Source organism: Hippoglossus hippoglossus, chromosome 24 (genome assembly GCF_009819705.1).
Source record: "Hippoglossus hippoglossus isolate fHipHip1 chromosome 24, fHipHip1.pri, whole genome shotgun sequence".
NCBI lineage: Eukaryota > Metazoa > Chordata > Actinopteri > Pleuronectiformes > Pleuronectidae > Hippoglossus > Hippoglossus hippoglossus.
In genome coordinates this window covers 5,915,526-5,931,843 of record NC_047174.1, presented here as the reverse complement: position 1 = coordinate 5,931,843, position 16,318 = coordinate 5,915,526, and the positions used below count along the sequence as shown (strand labels likewise).

General features: G+C 40.0%; 1 protein-coding gene across 1 annotated transcript in view; it reads right to left on the bottom strand.

Moving 5' to 3' along the window:
- Positions 1 to 15,369, bottom strand: part of ppp2r5a (protein phosphatase 2, regulatory subunit B', alpha isoform) — a 31,669-nt gene extending 16,300 nt beyond the window's left edge. Inside the window, exons 1-2 of the mRNA XM_034579698.1 lie at positions 14,232 to 15,369; positions 866 to 1,062 (exon numbers count right to left, since the gene is read on the bottom strand). Of these exons, the coding sequence (XP_034435589.1) occupies positions 866 to 1,062; positions 14,232 to 14,379 (345 nt within the window). The 5' untranslated portion in view covers positions 14,380 to 15,369. The remainder of the gene's footprint in view (positions 1 to 865; positions 1,063 to 14,231) is intronic.
- Between the last annotated feature and the right edge of the window lie 949 nt (positions 15,370 to 16,318).

Here is a 16,318-nt window from a genome sequence, read left to right as displayed (position 1 = left end):
CGCAGGGTGTTGGTTTGTTAAACAGACAGTCGAGTGTTTAAGAATTCTGCAGCAGCGAACTAAGATACATGTACAGTATATCTTCAGATAATTAAGAAAATATAACTAAATAATATATGCATTGAAAACTAATCCAAGTTACTCTTTGTCACATATACAATAGATGGGGGATGACAACATGAATTAAAAAAGGTATGAATAATTTGCAATCGCTTGCATCACTTACAGTAACATGTGTCGTCATGGAAACAATCACTGCCATAAACATTATGTGACAACACTAGAGATTGTGAATATATATTGGATTTTATTATTAGTTTGGATCTAAATTAACATTTTAAGATTTTATGACACTCAAGCAATGTTTTTATGACACTTAAGCAATCTTTTCTGCATTCTGAGCATAATAGATGTGTGGAGGGAATATCTCTGACCTTAAGGTTTAAACATGAACTGCAATATTAATGTTGCCGCAGAGGTTTGGAAAAAGCACTTAAGCAGCAAAAAGCAGAGTGTTCAGGTTTTGTTGTGAAATAGCCACAGGACGTCCTGTGTGACAGATACTAGCATTAGATTAGTGGAGGTGATCTAAGACCTAAATAATGTTAAACATTGGGCTAAATCTCAAATTGAAAAATAATGATTTTGTACTGAAGAAGTTTGGTAATGACTTTAAAACACTTAATGCAGTGAACCTAAAACCTGACAAATGACCCTGTCTAGGCACACGATCAGCCTCCATTTTGTTATCTTGCACAGTGATGCTACAGTGACACAGAGAGGAGGCCTCTTTGCAGTTTAATACTTGCACATGAAATGAAACTCAATTTACTGCTGCTGTGGTTGCTGAGTTTATTTTCCTCACCATATTAGTGATCTCTGGGTACGTGGACTCCACCAGCACGCCTCTGTTGGTGGAAACATAGTCCACGAGCTCGTTGAGTGTCGCCCTCTTTATCTCCTTGCTCTTCAGATCCATCACAGAGTCGAAGAAGTCGAAGAGCATGCAACACTGCTGGAGTTTCTGGGTGAACAGTTCCTGCTGCTCTGTGGAGGGGGCATCTGGAATCATACAAAAGAAGAAAATAAATTTAAAACAAATATTATGATAACAGATTACAGATAAGACAAGCAAACAATAACAACTGGAAATGTACCACTGGGAGTTGTGACTTGCTTGTGCAGTGTAACAGTGTGAAATGAAAGGTAGTGCATTATAAATTTGCATGTGTCTGGATTTCTTTGGGTTTTGACTTCCAGACCAATTCTCAAGGTTTAAGAGTACACAGACATGACAAAGCAACCTCTAAATATTACATATTTAGTAAAACTGCAGTACACCTCACAATAGACCAGTGTATTTTGACACACAGGCAGCCCAGTCATTCTCGGCTTTGATTGTAAAGCCTTTTATGGATTAGACGGTGAGTGAGTTCAGAGTGTATTAGAGCTGTCAAACTTGACCCCAGCTCAGCTATATACAGCATGTGGCTGCCATCCAGAAATCCAGTGACACACTGTACACTGATGTTCTGTTCCTACACAGCAGAGGCTCACTGCTGCATACACAGGACTCGCTCTGTAATAGTAGCAGCAAGACGTGGCTAATGGGAACCAACTTTCAGGTCTGATTTACAACACCTCAAGAACCAACACCCCAGAGGTGGAGAGGTTACAAAAACACAGAAATCATTCGTAACACCAGTTGACATTGAGCTACACTGGTGTACCTCATGAAAATTAATGTCTATGTAGCATATTTTGGAGTGTAAATTACATAAAAGCTAATACAATGTAGCTGTTTATACACTGGTAACCCGCTTGTAACTACTCTCTTCCATGTCTATCAGAACTAAAGACAAATGACCATGATGTACAATTGTATTTACAATTGCCAAAGTCCCATTCTCTCACATTAATGTAGACAAGAATATTTTTACACACTATTAGTAAAAAAAAAAAAAATTGAATTTTGGTAGATTATGGTCGTTTAGTGAAAAAAAGTAAATTGAAGACATCAGTGGTGTAGAAAGTAGATGGCATCTAAATAAATATATATATACTTTAATGGATTTATTAAGAAAATACCTGGAATGTTAATCAGAAGATGGTAAGTGTTAATTGCAGCACAACAGTGTCTCTTAACCAGCAAAGAATTTTGGCTCTGTGAAATTGCAATGACCATAAACCAATTAATTGATCTTGAAAATAATTACTTCTCTGAGTAATACAGCGACAACAAATTTGTGCACTCACCCTCCACTAGAGTGTGTAACAACGAGAGGAGTGAGGGTGAGAAGTGTCATGATTCATGATCAGTTTCTCATTGAGCAATATTATGTAACTGAACAGGCACTACCTCATGAAACGGTGTGGCATCAGGACATCGCAGTCAGCGATGGCTAAAAAATATTCACTAGCTGTGAAAGTACTCCAGTGGTGCTGACAGCTGACAAAGTACTTACGCAACTGAGCTGCACAGGTCAAACAACTGGCTGCTGCTCAGAGTGAATCTAATGTCTGAGCTGACTTGTTAAAACAATACTTTTCCTTAATGCCAAATTTCCAAAGTATTGAGTCCCCAAGGATTTAATGATGAAAGTTAAGACTGAATACCAAAGTGAAAGAAGAAAGGAAGAGGACAGGATGAGTGGTGGGGCAGATTTGTGCAGGGCTGTACAGTAAGTGTCACCTTTTCAGTACCAGTCCCCAAAAATCCAAATCGGTAGTGCTCCACTTAAGATGTACTGGTAGGCGTTTGTTTTCTTTGGCCAGAGCCAGCATAGCTATTGTGTTTCAAGTGTTTATGCTAAGCTAAACGTCTCCTGGCTGTAGCTTAATAAGTCTAAGCTCTACATGCAATATCTTTTTAATGGGTTATAAAAGATATTTGCTCTAAAGTGTTATAAAAAGTAATGTATTCCGAAGGCATCTCTAAGTTCTTGTTAAAACCATTTAACTCCTTTATGGTGAATTGTCTTAATCCTCCAGACAGCAGTGACTGAAAGGCCTGTTAAATACACAGACAAGTAGATGCTTTTCCCAATGAGAAGCTATTTTTGAGATACAGATGCATTAGTGCACATACTACTCAGAGTGATTAGAAAGGAAGGAAAATATTTCCATCAGGACGATGATGCTGTGTGCGCGAACAAAGAGAAGAAATAGGAGATCTGATAGTAATTTCAAATGAATCAAGCTGACAAAGATTCACATGGTCGTGTAAATGTGAAGGAGAAAAAGAGTCCTTCACTCCCACATGAGGCGTTTCAACTCAGAATCACAATGAAGCCGCCATTAGAAGGAAGATAAGACACATTTAATCTCCACGTACGACATTTTCTGACTGCGGCGCCATACAAAGCTTCAGGAATCACTCGGACTATCATCTGGATACAACAACATGTCATTTCACTACCACACATGGACATGAGTAAGAGAGTGGCAGCGCTAAAAGGGGAAACCGATAAAACAACACAAGATATATAATTATTCCTTTGAGCTGCACAGTGATGGTGTAAATTGTGTTGATGTTGATCTCTGCAGGTATTAAGAGTCTTACAGTTAAACGTTTGTCTTTTGGGCATAAATGTCACAATAGGGAGAGAATTACTAAAGCACTATGACCTGGGTTATAGTCGTTTGTCCTGATGATACCAACCTTTTGAATGACTTGCAGACGACAAGCCCTCCACTGACACAGGAAGCCTTGTGTCTCACAAACACAGTAAATAAGCATTGATCGCACCAAAGGGCGAAAAAAGGAACAGCAACAACTCCTCTCCTCTGTACTTAGCAACAAAACCACTCAGCAACAACTAGCTGTTACCCAATGCCGTCATGTAAACCAAGTCTTGCAAAAGCTCTTCGGTCATTTTTAGTTTCCCAGGTTCCATTTAGTGCTCGTCACATTTTCAGCCAAATGTAAATCAGTGAATACCACATTGGTTTGTCATTGTGAGACAAACGCTATGTTGGGATCAGTGAAGCACCTAGCTCGTGCTTGGAAGGATGGACACTGAACAATTTTGTTGTTATTACTGAATCCTTGTTCATGTGTTAACATTTAACTCTTCTCTCAATGAAATTAGAAATGACAGATTTAAGTGATCTTCAGTCATGGTTGCACATTGAACTGCAAAGTGTTGCCTGAACAAATCAGAGCAGTTTCTCTAAAACATGAACTGTATATGATACGATTTAATCTCAAACCAGAGTGGCACCCACCAAGGCTAACACCTTATTTCACAATGTAAAAGTGTGTGGGGAAAAAAAACTGGATCCGCCCCTTTGATTGATAAAAAGTTAATGTTCTTCCTTGGCCTACCCCACCCCTCCACCTAGTTGGTTCAGTAATCTAGATATGAATACAGAAAGCAATGAAAACACAACCTGCTTGGCAGATGTAATGAATGTAGAAAGCATGAGGCTTCAATACAGAGCAAGAATGATTTGATGAATTTGAAAATGAGGTGAATTATACACTATAGTCACATTCAATACCATTATCCAAACAGCAAGTGAAGGAAGAACAGTGAAACAAGGTGTAACAAGCAGCGTCATGGCTCTTCTGGTGTCCAGTTATTTTATAACATTGAGTTTTTAATTATTTTTCTATACAATGTTGTGCTGTAAACATTATAATTATAATTTTATTAATTTATGCATTAATTAATGCATAATACCACAAAATTATTACATAAAGATATATATAATACAAAAGTAGAGTGAGTATCTCAGCTTCGATATGTCCTGTTTTTCTAGATCACAACTGGGAACCATTTTGTGTGCACAAACAGGAGGAGCCACCAGATCACAGTTTTGCAAGTATGCTATGGTGAGAGGCGTTCAACAGGAAGTATTGTGCATTAAACTGCACAAATTGCAGTAAGTGATGGACCAAAAGTGTGACCAAAAATTAAATGTGTCCAAAGAGAAGCTATAAGCATGTTATATCCATGCACTTACACAAATGCAAACAAAATACATTTCTGTAAACTATGTGGAGTTCAGACAAACATTTTACTGGACATGATGTGGAGACTAAACCGGTCTAAATAAGGCCCGACACAGAGTTCACTGCTCATGCCAGAGTAAAATCAAACCAAAGTATGAAAACATTTGCCTGAGGCACTCAAGTTTCCAGGATCCATCAATTTGAAATTGATGATGTTTGACTTTTTGGGGCATTAGTCAAGCATGAAGATGAATCGATGCACACATGGAGGGTGGCACATTCAAAATCAAAATACACATTTGTCAACACATTGTTGTTTTCCCAACAGTGGACATGCTCCCCAACATGAAGATAAAATAATATCTGCATCATCATTGTTGAACAATGTTGATTGTGAACAGAATACAACACTGTATATGGGCATCCAAAGATCACTGCAGTTATGCAACCATTTTCCGTTTCAACATCCCAGGTTTTATTTTCCTAGTGACTGATGTGTTGTGCCCTGGATTAATTGTGTTCTGGTACAAAAACCGAAGGTGTCATTCATGCATTGTTTGATGGGTTTAATGAATATACAAGAGTTGCAACAGTTGTGTGAAGTGCTTGACCTCCATTTGCATTCTGATTAGCACTGGTCTGCAGCAACAGCACGGTCACTTTGCATCTCTTTTCAATCCAAAATGTGGTGATAAAGAGAAATGGTCGCTCATAATCGTTTTTGCAAACTGTGAAAATGTGTGACTTTATTTTTACATAAGTCTTCCCCTCTTATACTTTGATACATCTGTACAAATTTGCAGTGTGCATAGGAATAAATAACCACCAGGATAAAACACTGCTGGTCTTGACCGATACACCAGTTAAATATACAACAAACATATTTGTATCACACCTCAGAATTCTCAAGTGCTAATGCTTGCCCTTTTCCTGCCCGTCAACAATTCATAGAATTATAGCCAAGCAGAATGAGACCAAAACAAACTGAGGGAAGCCATGCAGGTCAGGTGACCTCTGAACAGAGACAGATTAGTCCTGAAGAACAACAAGCATTTATGAGTCTAGTTGGACTTTCAGACACTCAGGTAATATTTACAAAGTGCTCATACAACCCGTCTAGAAAAATAACAAATTGATGTTTTCTTTTCATACATGAAAAGAAAAAATTTGCCGTAGCCCAACGTCTGCTACTAAAATAGACTTAACTATTCAATCTACATAATAAAAAACAAGCATTGGATGAGAATTAAGAAAGTGTGGCTGCAGTAATTATCAAACGAGTACACGTTTTTAACTGATGCACATCTACCTCAGAAAAATAGATTCTTAAATGATGGCTTGTTTTATGGATTTTTCCACGATCACAGTAAACCCTGCAACTCAACACTGATGTTTAAGGTTAAAGTAAAGACTGTGGTTTAGGTAACAGCCTCCCTGTTGTGCAAGAAATATATTTGTGCTGTATGCAGCCTTGCATCAGAAAATGAATGAATAATAATCTAGAATCATAGTTCAAGGACTTAAGGTGCCTCAACGTGCAGAGTATGACTGGTGAGTTGTAAAAAACAGGAGTGGCAGCCTGCTGTAGGGCAAATGTGTCCATTAATGCATGACATGAGGTGATAGGACATAGTGCAGCTGCTTAACTGGTTGGCTAACAACTTTCACTAGTGTCCACATTTATTTAGAGTGCACAGCAAAATAATCTAATATGTCACAGAAGTGACCAAATTACTGCTGAAAGAATTGTTAACAGATTTAATGCAAACACATTGAAAATATCAGAGAAGTAAAGAAGATATCAAGGTTAAGGTCAAGTTAATGCACACAGTATCAAATGACCTCTGAGCAAACGTAGTATAGCCTTTAGGACAATTGAATCTCGTCCTATTGTAGCAGTCTGCAAGGTAGTAACTGTGGGAAATAACTAGTATGTCTGTCCCACATGGTAAACTTGTCTACTGGCAGAGTAGTCGGTCGCCATTTTGAGTGAGTTAACGCTTGTTTTAAAAAATCTGCATAAACACCCCATTTTCTTGTGTAAAAAGATTAGACATTTTTTAATCAGTGCTGACTGCCGCATTCCAGTAGGGAATAGTGATTCATTATATTTTGCATGTTTGTCTAGAGCACTACAAGCACTTTATATTTCTTGGGAAACAGGACAGTCTAGAAGTGGCTTTCTGCAAAGTCCAAGTATAATAGTTTTTTAAGAAATGAGTGTTGATGATGGCATCTGGGAGTTAATATAAATAATTTTACTCGTATGTTTTTTCAACGGCAACCAATAAGTGAAAAAAAAGTTCTACCGTCCTCCAGAATAATAGGTCGGAGGGGTAAATGGTAGGAATTGATGTCCCTGGTTGTCTGTTGTTCACCAGTTATCTCTCTACCATTTAGATGCGTTTCAGAACGACAAATGAATGGAACATTTCTGGTCTAAACCTAAACTGTTTTAGACCAGATATGTGCATACATCACCCTGGGGTTTGACAAGCGATGAATCGAGAAAATAATCAACAAATTAAATCGACCTGACTGAAAATCATCAGTCAGGACATGGGTCTTATAACAGTATCCAATGCTCATTTAAAGATGGAAACCACAAGTAAGCTTCAGTCATCCAAATGTCTTTTCTCTGGGTGAGCAAAACATGAAAGAGAACAGACTCCTCGGAAAGAAATCAAACTCCTCAGGGGTCTGCTTCTATTTTAGACATTATAGTGTTGAACTGTGAAGCAGGAATACAGCCCTTCACTGATATACTCCTCATGCTGATTTACTCACATTACCTCTGTGAGTTCCTGCGAAACTTGAGCATGTGTTACGGTTGCCGAGAGAGACAAATGTCAAATGATCTGGCCAAGAGGTCAGAACAGTGCATGGAGAAAGCGTGAACAAAACTTAGTGTGCCAGATGCCTGGCATTTTCCTATTTCGGTCTCAGCTAGTAGATTTCAACAAGTCGAGAACTTTCTTCCTGTCACCGGCTAGCCAATCTCAAATGGAATCGTAAGGGCACAGTCACACTATTCCTTTTTTCACGCTGCCAGCGGCTACTGTTATATTTGAAGGCGATGGAGAACAGCCACAGGGTCGGTGGAAGAAGCACGAATGACATGGGCTTTTTTTTCTTCATATGGGCTAAAATGGCAGTTAAACGTACAATATGCAACTATAGGGTGTCTCAATCAAACAATAACAAAAATCCTAATTCGATGATGTCAGGGAGCAGCATGTGATCATGGGAGTTGTTGTCTTCACCTCTATTGCCAGTGAAAATCTACCTGATGTTGGTTTAAAAAATAAAGTAATCTGATTACACGTGTCCTTATGCTACATATTGTGATGGGCATTGTTCACAGTTTGTTAATGTTTTATAGAGAAAAGGTTGATCTGATTATTTAAGAAAACAATTGAATGGTAATAATGATTGTAATAAATGCCAAAGAATGTGCATTGCTTCCGACGCAAGAAGCTTTAGAAAAACCACAGAGAGGCCATTGTTGTCTGAGTCACTAATTAGCTGCCATTATAACGAGAAACTGAAGCAGTGACAGGACACGACACATACATGTCTGGGTTTTTGCGTCAAGACATGGTTGATATTCGAATTGTTTTGAGTGATGGCTTCATGATGTATGAAGTTTTGCATGCACAACCACAGTGAAGTACATAAATTAATATGTAATGAATGTTGTCATTACATATTTAACAAATTATAGGGATAAAGGGGAAATGACACTGTGGTACACATCATTTTGATGATAGAAAATGTACAGTGTAATAACACCCTGCCCTAGTATCAGTAGCAGTTATTACGGCAGCACAGAATCACACAACCCACGTCTTCAGTACAAAAAGGTCAATGCAAATCCTGATCTGCCAGAGGCCACAGTTGTGACCCTGACCAAAAAAAAAGGCACACAAACACCGTCACAAAATGATGTATTGATTCGCCATCTGTTGGCAGCCAGGATGGAAACAGCCTGTTTGGGGAGCACTTGTCAATCAATAGGCCAGAAGAGAGGATGTGTATTTCATGAAAAGACAGCGAGGAGGCATTGCTAACAGATGCTGGCAAAAAGAAAATGGCTAAAACTCAACACTAAATATGAAATGTCAGTGAAGATGTCATCACAATTTCCACATTGACATCTTCAAAATATTCCAATAGTCTGACAAACAGCTAAAACTAAAATTTTTGCTTAAAATGCACATGAAAAATGTCTATTTAATTTCTTTCCATCAATTCATATATTTCAGCAGTATCAGGTACAAATAATTGCATAGGTAGTAAAAGGCTAAAAGGCCAAAGACTCATCATGAATGAAACCAACAATCACTAACTCTAGGGATGGAGACATGGGGCTGGTGTCGGAAAATTACAATACAGTAACAATATGGCATGTAATGAGGGTGGGGATGAGTGATTATCTACTATATCCTTAAGTAAAAGTAGTTAGCCAAAAAAATAATGGTAACCTTCGTGTTTAACAGGTTTTATATATATACATGTATATACACATAGCTGGAGCCAAGAGGTTGGTTTAAAGGGGAAGTCTAACACCTCAAAGTCTGTTACGAGGTATTGGTAGTACTAGTATTATATTGTAAGTACTATTGTATAGCAAATCTGATCAATTGCTTCAAGTTACACAATTATTATTTTGAATGCTATTCAGGTTTGGTCAAATTAACTGGGCCATCAACTTGGTTTTTCTACAGTGCACATGCCTGTAATCAGGGAAAACATCGGGCTGTTGGGCTCGGGTCAGGTTTGGTTAGTTTTCTTTGTTCTCGGATGGGTTCAGACTAATGAATGGTTCTAGTTTGGAGAATGAAGTGAGCATACCAGACCTCTGCAGCTTGCTCCTCATCTCTACTTGAAGCAAACAGCTTCAAGCAACATGAGCCACTTCTCACGCAACACACCCCAATCTCCAACCAAAGGGTCTGCCGTCAAGTTGTATAGCGGGTAATGTGGGGGTAAGGTTTTGAGAAAAGAAGAAGGAATAAAATAAAGATATCTCAGGTTCAACTGCATTGATTTTGAACATGAGTGCATCATGAGTCAAAACTATTTTATAAGCGTTTAATGCCAAATCTGTGAAAAACACTCACAGATATAATAAACGAGGTTGTGAGACAGGAAGAATGAAGCAGCTGCACATTAGTAGATTGATAGATTGTCTTCATTACAACCAAAAGAGTAGGACGAAAAGAGAAAAGATAAACATCAGAACAGCTACTTTGGATTTATGTGTCAAAACAAGTCATGGAAATAAAAACAAATGCACTTATTGACCAACACTGTGTCTGTACTTACTACCTCAGCTCAAAATATCACTGCTGTGACAGAAATATCAAGCACAAATGAAGCAGTCTGTATTTGGAAACTAAAACATTTCCCTGGCTTGCTCTCAAGGCTTCTGGCTGCCATGGCAACGATGTTGGTCTCTGAGTGACTCATCTTTTCAGTGTCTATCACACAACAGGAGCTATAAGCGCTCCAACCTCTCCACTGCGGGAGGGAAAGAGCATCTTTGCAGCCTGCCATCTTTCAGAACCTGAAACACACCGGCTGTGGACATTACCCTTATTAATCATGATACTTGACGAACCAGAAACAGTACTGACAAACTGAACATTGTAAGTCACTATAATTGGGCCAGGTAGACATGGGCTCGAACTTGGAAAAGATTTTTACACTAATATAAAAGGTGCTACAGGCTATTCACTCTTATCATTAGTTTGCTTAAAGGCAAACAATGTTAGCTGATACCACAACACCACCATTAATTTTAGCTTCATATTTACACCTTAAGATACACTGACAGCTATGTTTGTGCATGTAGCCTTGTAGAATGACTATTCATGTACAGACTCGTGTACTGCATCTGAATTATGAGTGTGCTACAGACGACAGATGGCGAATTAATGAATTTAAACAATCTTGAATGATAGCGACTGCTCCTGCAAACATCCGCGACATAAGGTACAAATGTAAGCACGAATAGGAAACTACTGTTTTTATCCATAAATTATATATACACAAGGATTGCAGGGGGGTGGAGCAAATCCCAGCTGAGATTGGTCGAGAGTCTGCATTTCAATTTAGGGACAGTGGTGCAGTGATAGGCACAGTCACCTCACAGCAAGAAGGTTCTTGGTTCTAATACTGCTTGGAGTTTGCATGTTCTCTGCATGTCTGCGTGGGTTTTCTTTGGGTATACTCCAGCTTCCTCCCACAGTCCATCCATGCAGTCCCAGACTCAGTGAGGTTAATCTGAGACTCCAAATTTACTATTCATGACTTTTAAAAATACACCACTTTATATCATGCACGAAAAGGCACTAAAGCTGTCAAAATAAAAAGGAAAGTTTGGCCTTTATCATGCCATGATAAATGAGAAAGGTTCATGCATTGATTTAAAAACAGTCAGAAGTCCTACAATACATAAGTGAGTGGACCTTAAATCAAAACTGTTTTGAAAAGTAAAGCACCTTAGAGTTATGTAGGGGTTATAGATGGCTCAGCAGATAACTCGCAATAATAATAGACTCACAATATTCAATACATACAACACAAATCATATTTTAGCTTAAGCATAGATAGACATTCTAACTATTAGTATATTGACTTTGCGTCTGATTTAACAGGAGGTAACAATGCGTGTCACGCTTTTTGCCAATGTGTGTGAGATAGATAAAGACAAAGGGTTGATCAATGAGCTGCTCATGGCTCTACAATGAAGCAACGGCACAAAACACTACGTACAAGATCTGTTAATTGTTATGAGAAGTGAAAAACTCTTGATGGTTCATTGCGAGATTGTGGCAGGAAATATTACATGATGGTGAGTCTCCACAGTCTACTAGGTATTTAATGGAAAACATTGTGGTTGTATACGCTCGTTAAAAGCCTTTTCATACGCGACAACAATATAAATACTTGAATTATAGTCAAACAATCCATCCACTTACAAATACACACTGATTAAAGCATAATCAGAAATACAAAGCTCTCAAAGACAAATCAATGTACCTCACTATTTCACACCAGCAGTCTCAAATTCCTGCTGGAAAAATATGTGCCTTGTTTGTACAATGTGCTCTCTGTCTGTGTTTTACAAGAATAACAATTATATGTAAAGGCTAGACTTTCGTACTCCCTTAAAAAGGTGTAAACAGTCACAGTTGATACAACTCATGTTTGACAGATTTTGCTTTCAACATTTGAGAAGTTGCATCATGTAGTAAAGTTCCACATACTTGACCAGGCAGGTTTCTTACTTAAGCTTCGCTTTTCTCTGTAACATCAACACAGCTGAAACGTTGTTGAGACTTGTCTAGTTTATAAGCAAATATCAAACATAAGTCCAGTCATTCAATTTAATAATGCCATTCACTTATTTAAAACAAGGAATATTATTCATGATGAGGACAGTAATCTTTTTACTGCAGATTAGTCAACAAAATTAAACCAAAACTCCTATCCAATACTTCCATTCCTCTGTATTAAGCTAGTTTAACATAAACAATGCATGCTAGTTGCTGCACATCAGTGAAATAACTTGTTAAAACACGTTTAAGTACACACTGGAAATGCATGCATTGTTGTGAATGGAACTTAAATACACACAGTTGTAAGGAGGCTCAGCAGTTTCCCGTTTAACCGCAGGCTACTACAACACAATCGACATGCAACTGGTCAGGTAATAAGATTTGTCGTGTTAAAAAAGAAATAAAGTGAAATATATGGAGAGGATTAGATTGTTTCATGAAACACATGTGCCCCTTGTTATTCCAATCCCCCATTCTTGTGGCGCCCTTGCTCGGACCACACCCATTTTGAAGCTCATGATCCGTGCGTGGTTCTTGCAGGTTCACACACAGGGTCACGTGGTTAAAACAATACACTCCCCACTGTCATGGCTGGTAATGACTGAGGCATTTCATCCTTTTGGACAGACCAACACTACACTTGACAGGTAGGGAACATCCACCTTGGTAAGGTCACATGCCTTACTTAACCCTACCTCCACCCCACATGCCTGTGCCTACAACAGAATACTGCATCGACTGACAACAGACTTTCCAAACTTTAATACTGGTCACCCATATTATCCCAGTGAGCGTCATGTTTCGCTTGATGCATTTCTTTTTCCTCTAATGCAATGTGCTAAGGCTTACTGCTTACTCATGCCAGTGACATAAGAACGGTCACGTGACTGCCAAAACTATGAAAACAAAAGCAAATTTTAATTAATAGCTCTAATTTTCTCAGTTGCAGTGTTGTAATACATCTTACAGGTACTTTTCAGTTATATAAAATGTTGTGGTATGTAACTGTGGTACTGTGAGTAAACTTAAGCATCAGGTCTTGGGTCAAGCAGCTTGTGACCAGCAACCTCGAAGTTCAAATTCTTATACTTGCTGGACTTAGTGAATGGGAATGAATGGGAAGGAGTTAAGCCAGCTTTATGAGTCCTCAATGAGATGTTCTAGTGATTCTGCCCCTGGCACAGAACTCGAGTTCTACTTCAGCATGTTTGCACTGGAAACGGTTTGCAACATCACACCATATAAACTTGTCAAGCTGCAGAGAAAAGATTACCAAGCCTTTCCTCAACTTGCTCAAGGTTGTCTTCACTTTCAACAGCCTCTATACCAGCATAAACACACAAGCAGCAATATGAGCAGTCACGGGAGCAGTGTTGTGTTGTACACATCGTGACTCTAGACGCTTCTGTGTGGAGACATTTTTAATCAAGCCTGGAGATATAGTGCTGTCCAGTAGTCTGTCCATTTCCCCCATTTATTTGAATAGGAAAATGGTCTCAGTCTGATTGGGTTAAGAGGGATTTAGAGACACCCTGTTAATCCATTCTCCCACATCTCTGTATGGATGTGCCTCTATGTGTCAGCCCCAAATTTAAAGTGAATGCAAAAATAGTTTAATCTTCTTTTGCACAGATTCGTGTCTGTTTATTGTAAATCCCTTAGAATCATTCCAACCTGTTTTACGCAGAGGAAAATAAGCAAGAAATCAAGAAGGGAAATGTTTCAAGGTGTGTCCACAACTCTTTGGAATCAGTGGCTGACTTGTTCACATTAGTGTGTGTATGTGTATGCGTGTGTGTGGGGAAAATGCGCACAACATTTGCACAAATTGCTTGCACGTGTTGAACATAATTGTTGATGATCCAGCGGAACACACACAACACAACACACAGACCCCCCCCACCCCACCCCTCATCCTCTGACCGTACCTTTCAGCTGCGGCAGCGGGGAGAGCTCGACCGGGGCGCTCTGGGTGCGGTACTGAGACGAACCCTGGGACTTCCTCTGCTTCTGGGCCTTCCTCACGGACTTTCGCGTGAACCCGTCCACCTTCTCGGATGCAGAGATGGCCGACATTTTGACGCATGCAACCGACGAGCTGCTTCAGATGAGCTATTGTATCCCCTGGGTCAAACTGGAGAGGGTTTCCTCTTCGTTCACATCAGCGCACGCACACACACACACACACACACACAGAGACGACAAAAAAAAAAGGAAAATGGGGAGCAATCTGCACGACTTTAAGCTCGCCTCCTATTCCAGGTTATTGAGTACGATCCAGCAGGTTAGCTCGGGTAAAAGATGATTGACTGCCTCCTGGAGCTGCGTTATTTGGGGTAGCTAGTCTTCTGGAACACGGGGGGCGATCCTCAAAACACAGACGACAAACTCCTCGGTACGAACGACACAATAAACCGCTACACTTCAAACGACTGCTGGTCCTTGATGCTGCATCGTTTTGACAAATTGTCCGCCTGTTGCAAAACGCACGCAGGGCATTGTCAGGAAAAAGTTAACCGAACGAGCAGTGAAGCAAAGGGCAAACGCTAAGTATCGTGCTGCTAGGCTGCAAGCTAGCAGCTAGCTAAAAAAAAACGAGCTAATGCTAATGTACGCCACTACGACAACAGTTTGCTGTCGAGAGAAAGGGGGGGAAGTTAGGGGAGGGAAAATAGTCCCAGGGCATTCGGGTAATTCTTCGTAAAAAGAAAAAGCCTTCGAGCTGCGTGGAGGGTTTTTTAATCCGTGTCCGACTTCCGCTGGGTGTTTTCAGAAGATCGATGAAGTTCAATCTCGCTTCAACGGCTTAGCTTCCTTTAGCATTAAAAAGTTAGCAACTTAGCCGCGGCCACACGCGGGTCTCCTCGCCGCGCTACAGCCGCCGTGAGTCCCGCAGCGTCTTAAAAACCAAAGATGGTTCTTAGATATAACACGTTAGCAGCCGTGGAGCCGAGAGTTCAGCCATTAAACACCTCCAGCTCCTCCGCTCCGCTGCCGTCTGCCCCGAACACCACTGTGCGCTGCAGGAGCACTGACAGGCCTGCGTCACAGACTGACAGCCGCGGCGGGCCAATCGCGCGCCGAGAATCGGGAGCTGGAAACTTTTTCGGCCAATCGCAGGGGAGGGAGAGGGCGGGCTCCTGGACACGTGACGCGTGAAAACAAATGCGTGACGTTGAGGAATGGCAGCTGGAGGAGAGAGGAAAGTTCGTGCAGTACAAAGTACTTCAAAATCCGCAGCGTCCGAATATGTTTTACTACAGAAACGTAGTATCTGTCAGTACATTATCCGTCAGTGCATCTCATGGAAGAGCAAAGAAGTGCGTCTCTCCAGCAGGGCCGGACTCCTGCACCCAGGGGCCCTGAGCACGATAAGATTGGGGGGCCCTGCCTTTCAATAAGCCTGATCCATTTGAAGGCTCTCCTTTTGAAGGTGTTATCTTAAGCAGTGGTTTTCAAACTTTGTCTGCTCGAGTCACACTGAAGAGGCCAAGAGATCTGCGTGATCTGTATTCTTATTCATGCAAAACCCTTGTTTTCAGCAGTTTTCCGCCATTTTCACCTGAGGTCGTCTCCTTCACACTGGCTGTGATGTGTCACACTAATAATTGTTCCCACCATCTGAGAACTGTGCCAGTTGTAGTTGTAGTTTACCTCTGTATTGAGAAATGAATGCATAAAATATAACATTTCTAATGTACAAGAATAACTAACAATACGTTGGGAACCACTGATCTTAAGTATAAGAATCACATCAAACATGAGGTCAATTTGTTTTAATCTGTTTTTTAAACGTTTTTATTTGTTTGCCTTGTTGCACACACATGGAATGTGGATTATCTCAAAAGACAAAGAGGCAGCATCTGTTTGGGAATACATCTGTATAAAAACTCCAATGTGCGGCAAAGCGCATGTTAAATTCTGCCCTGCATGAACCACTCTAATAAAGTATTTTTCCACAGAAGGAGAGCCTTGGTTTATTTTCTTCCTTTTGGGTGTATTACGTTTTACTTTC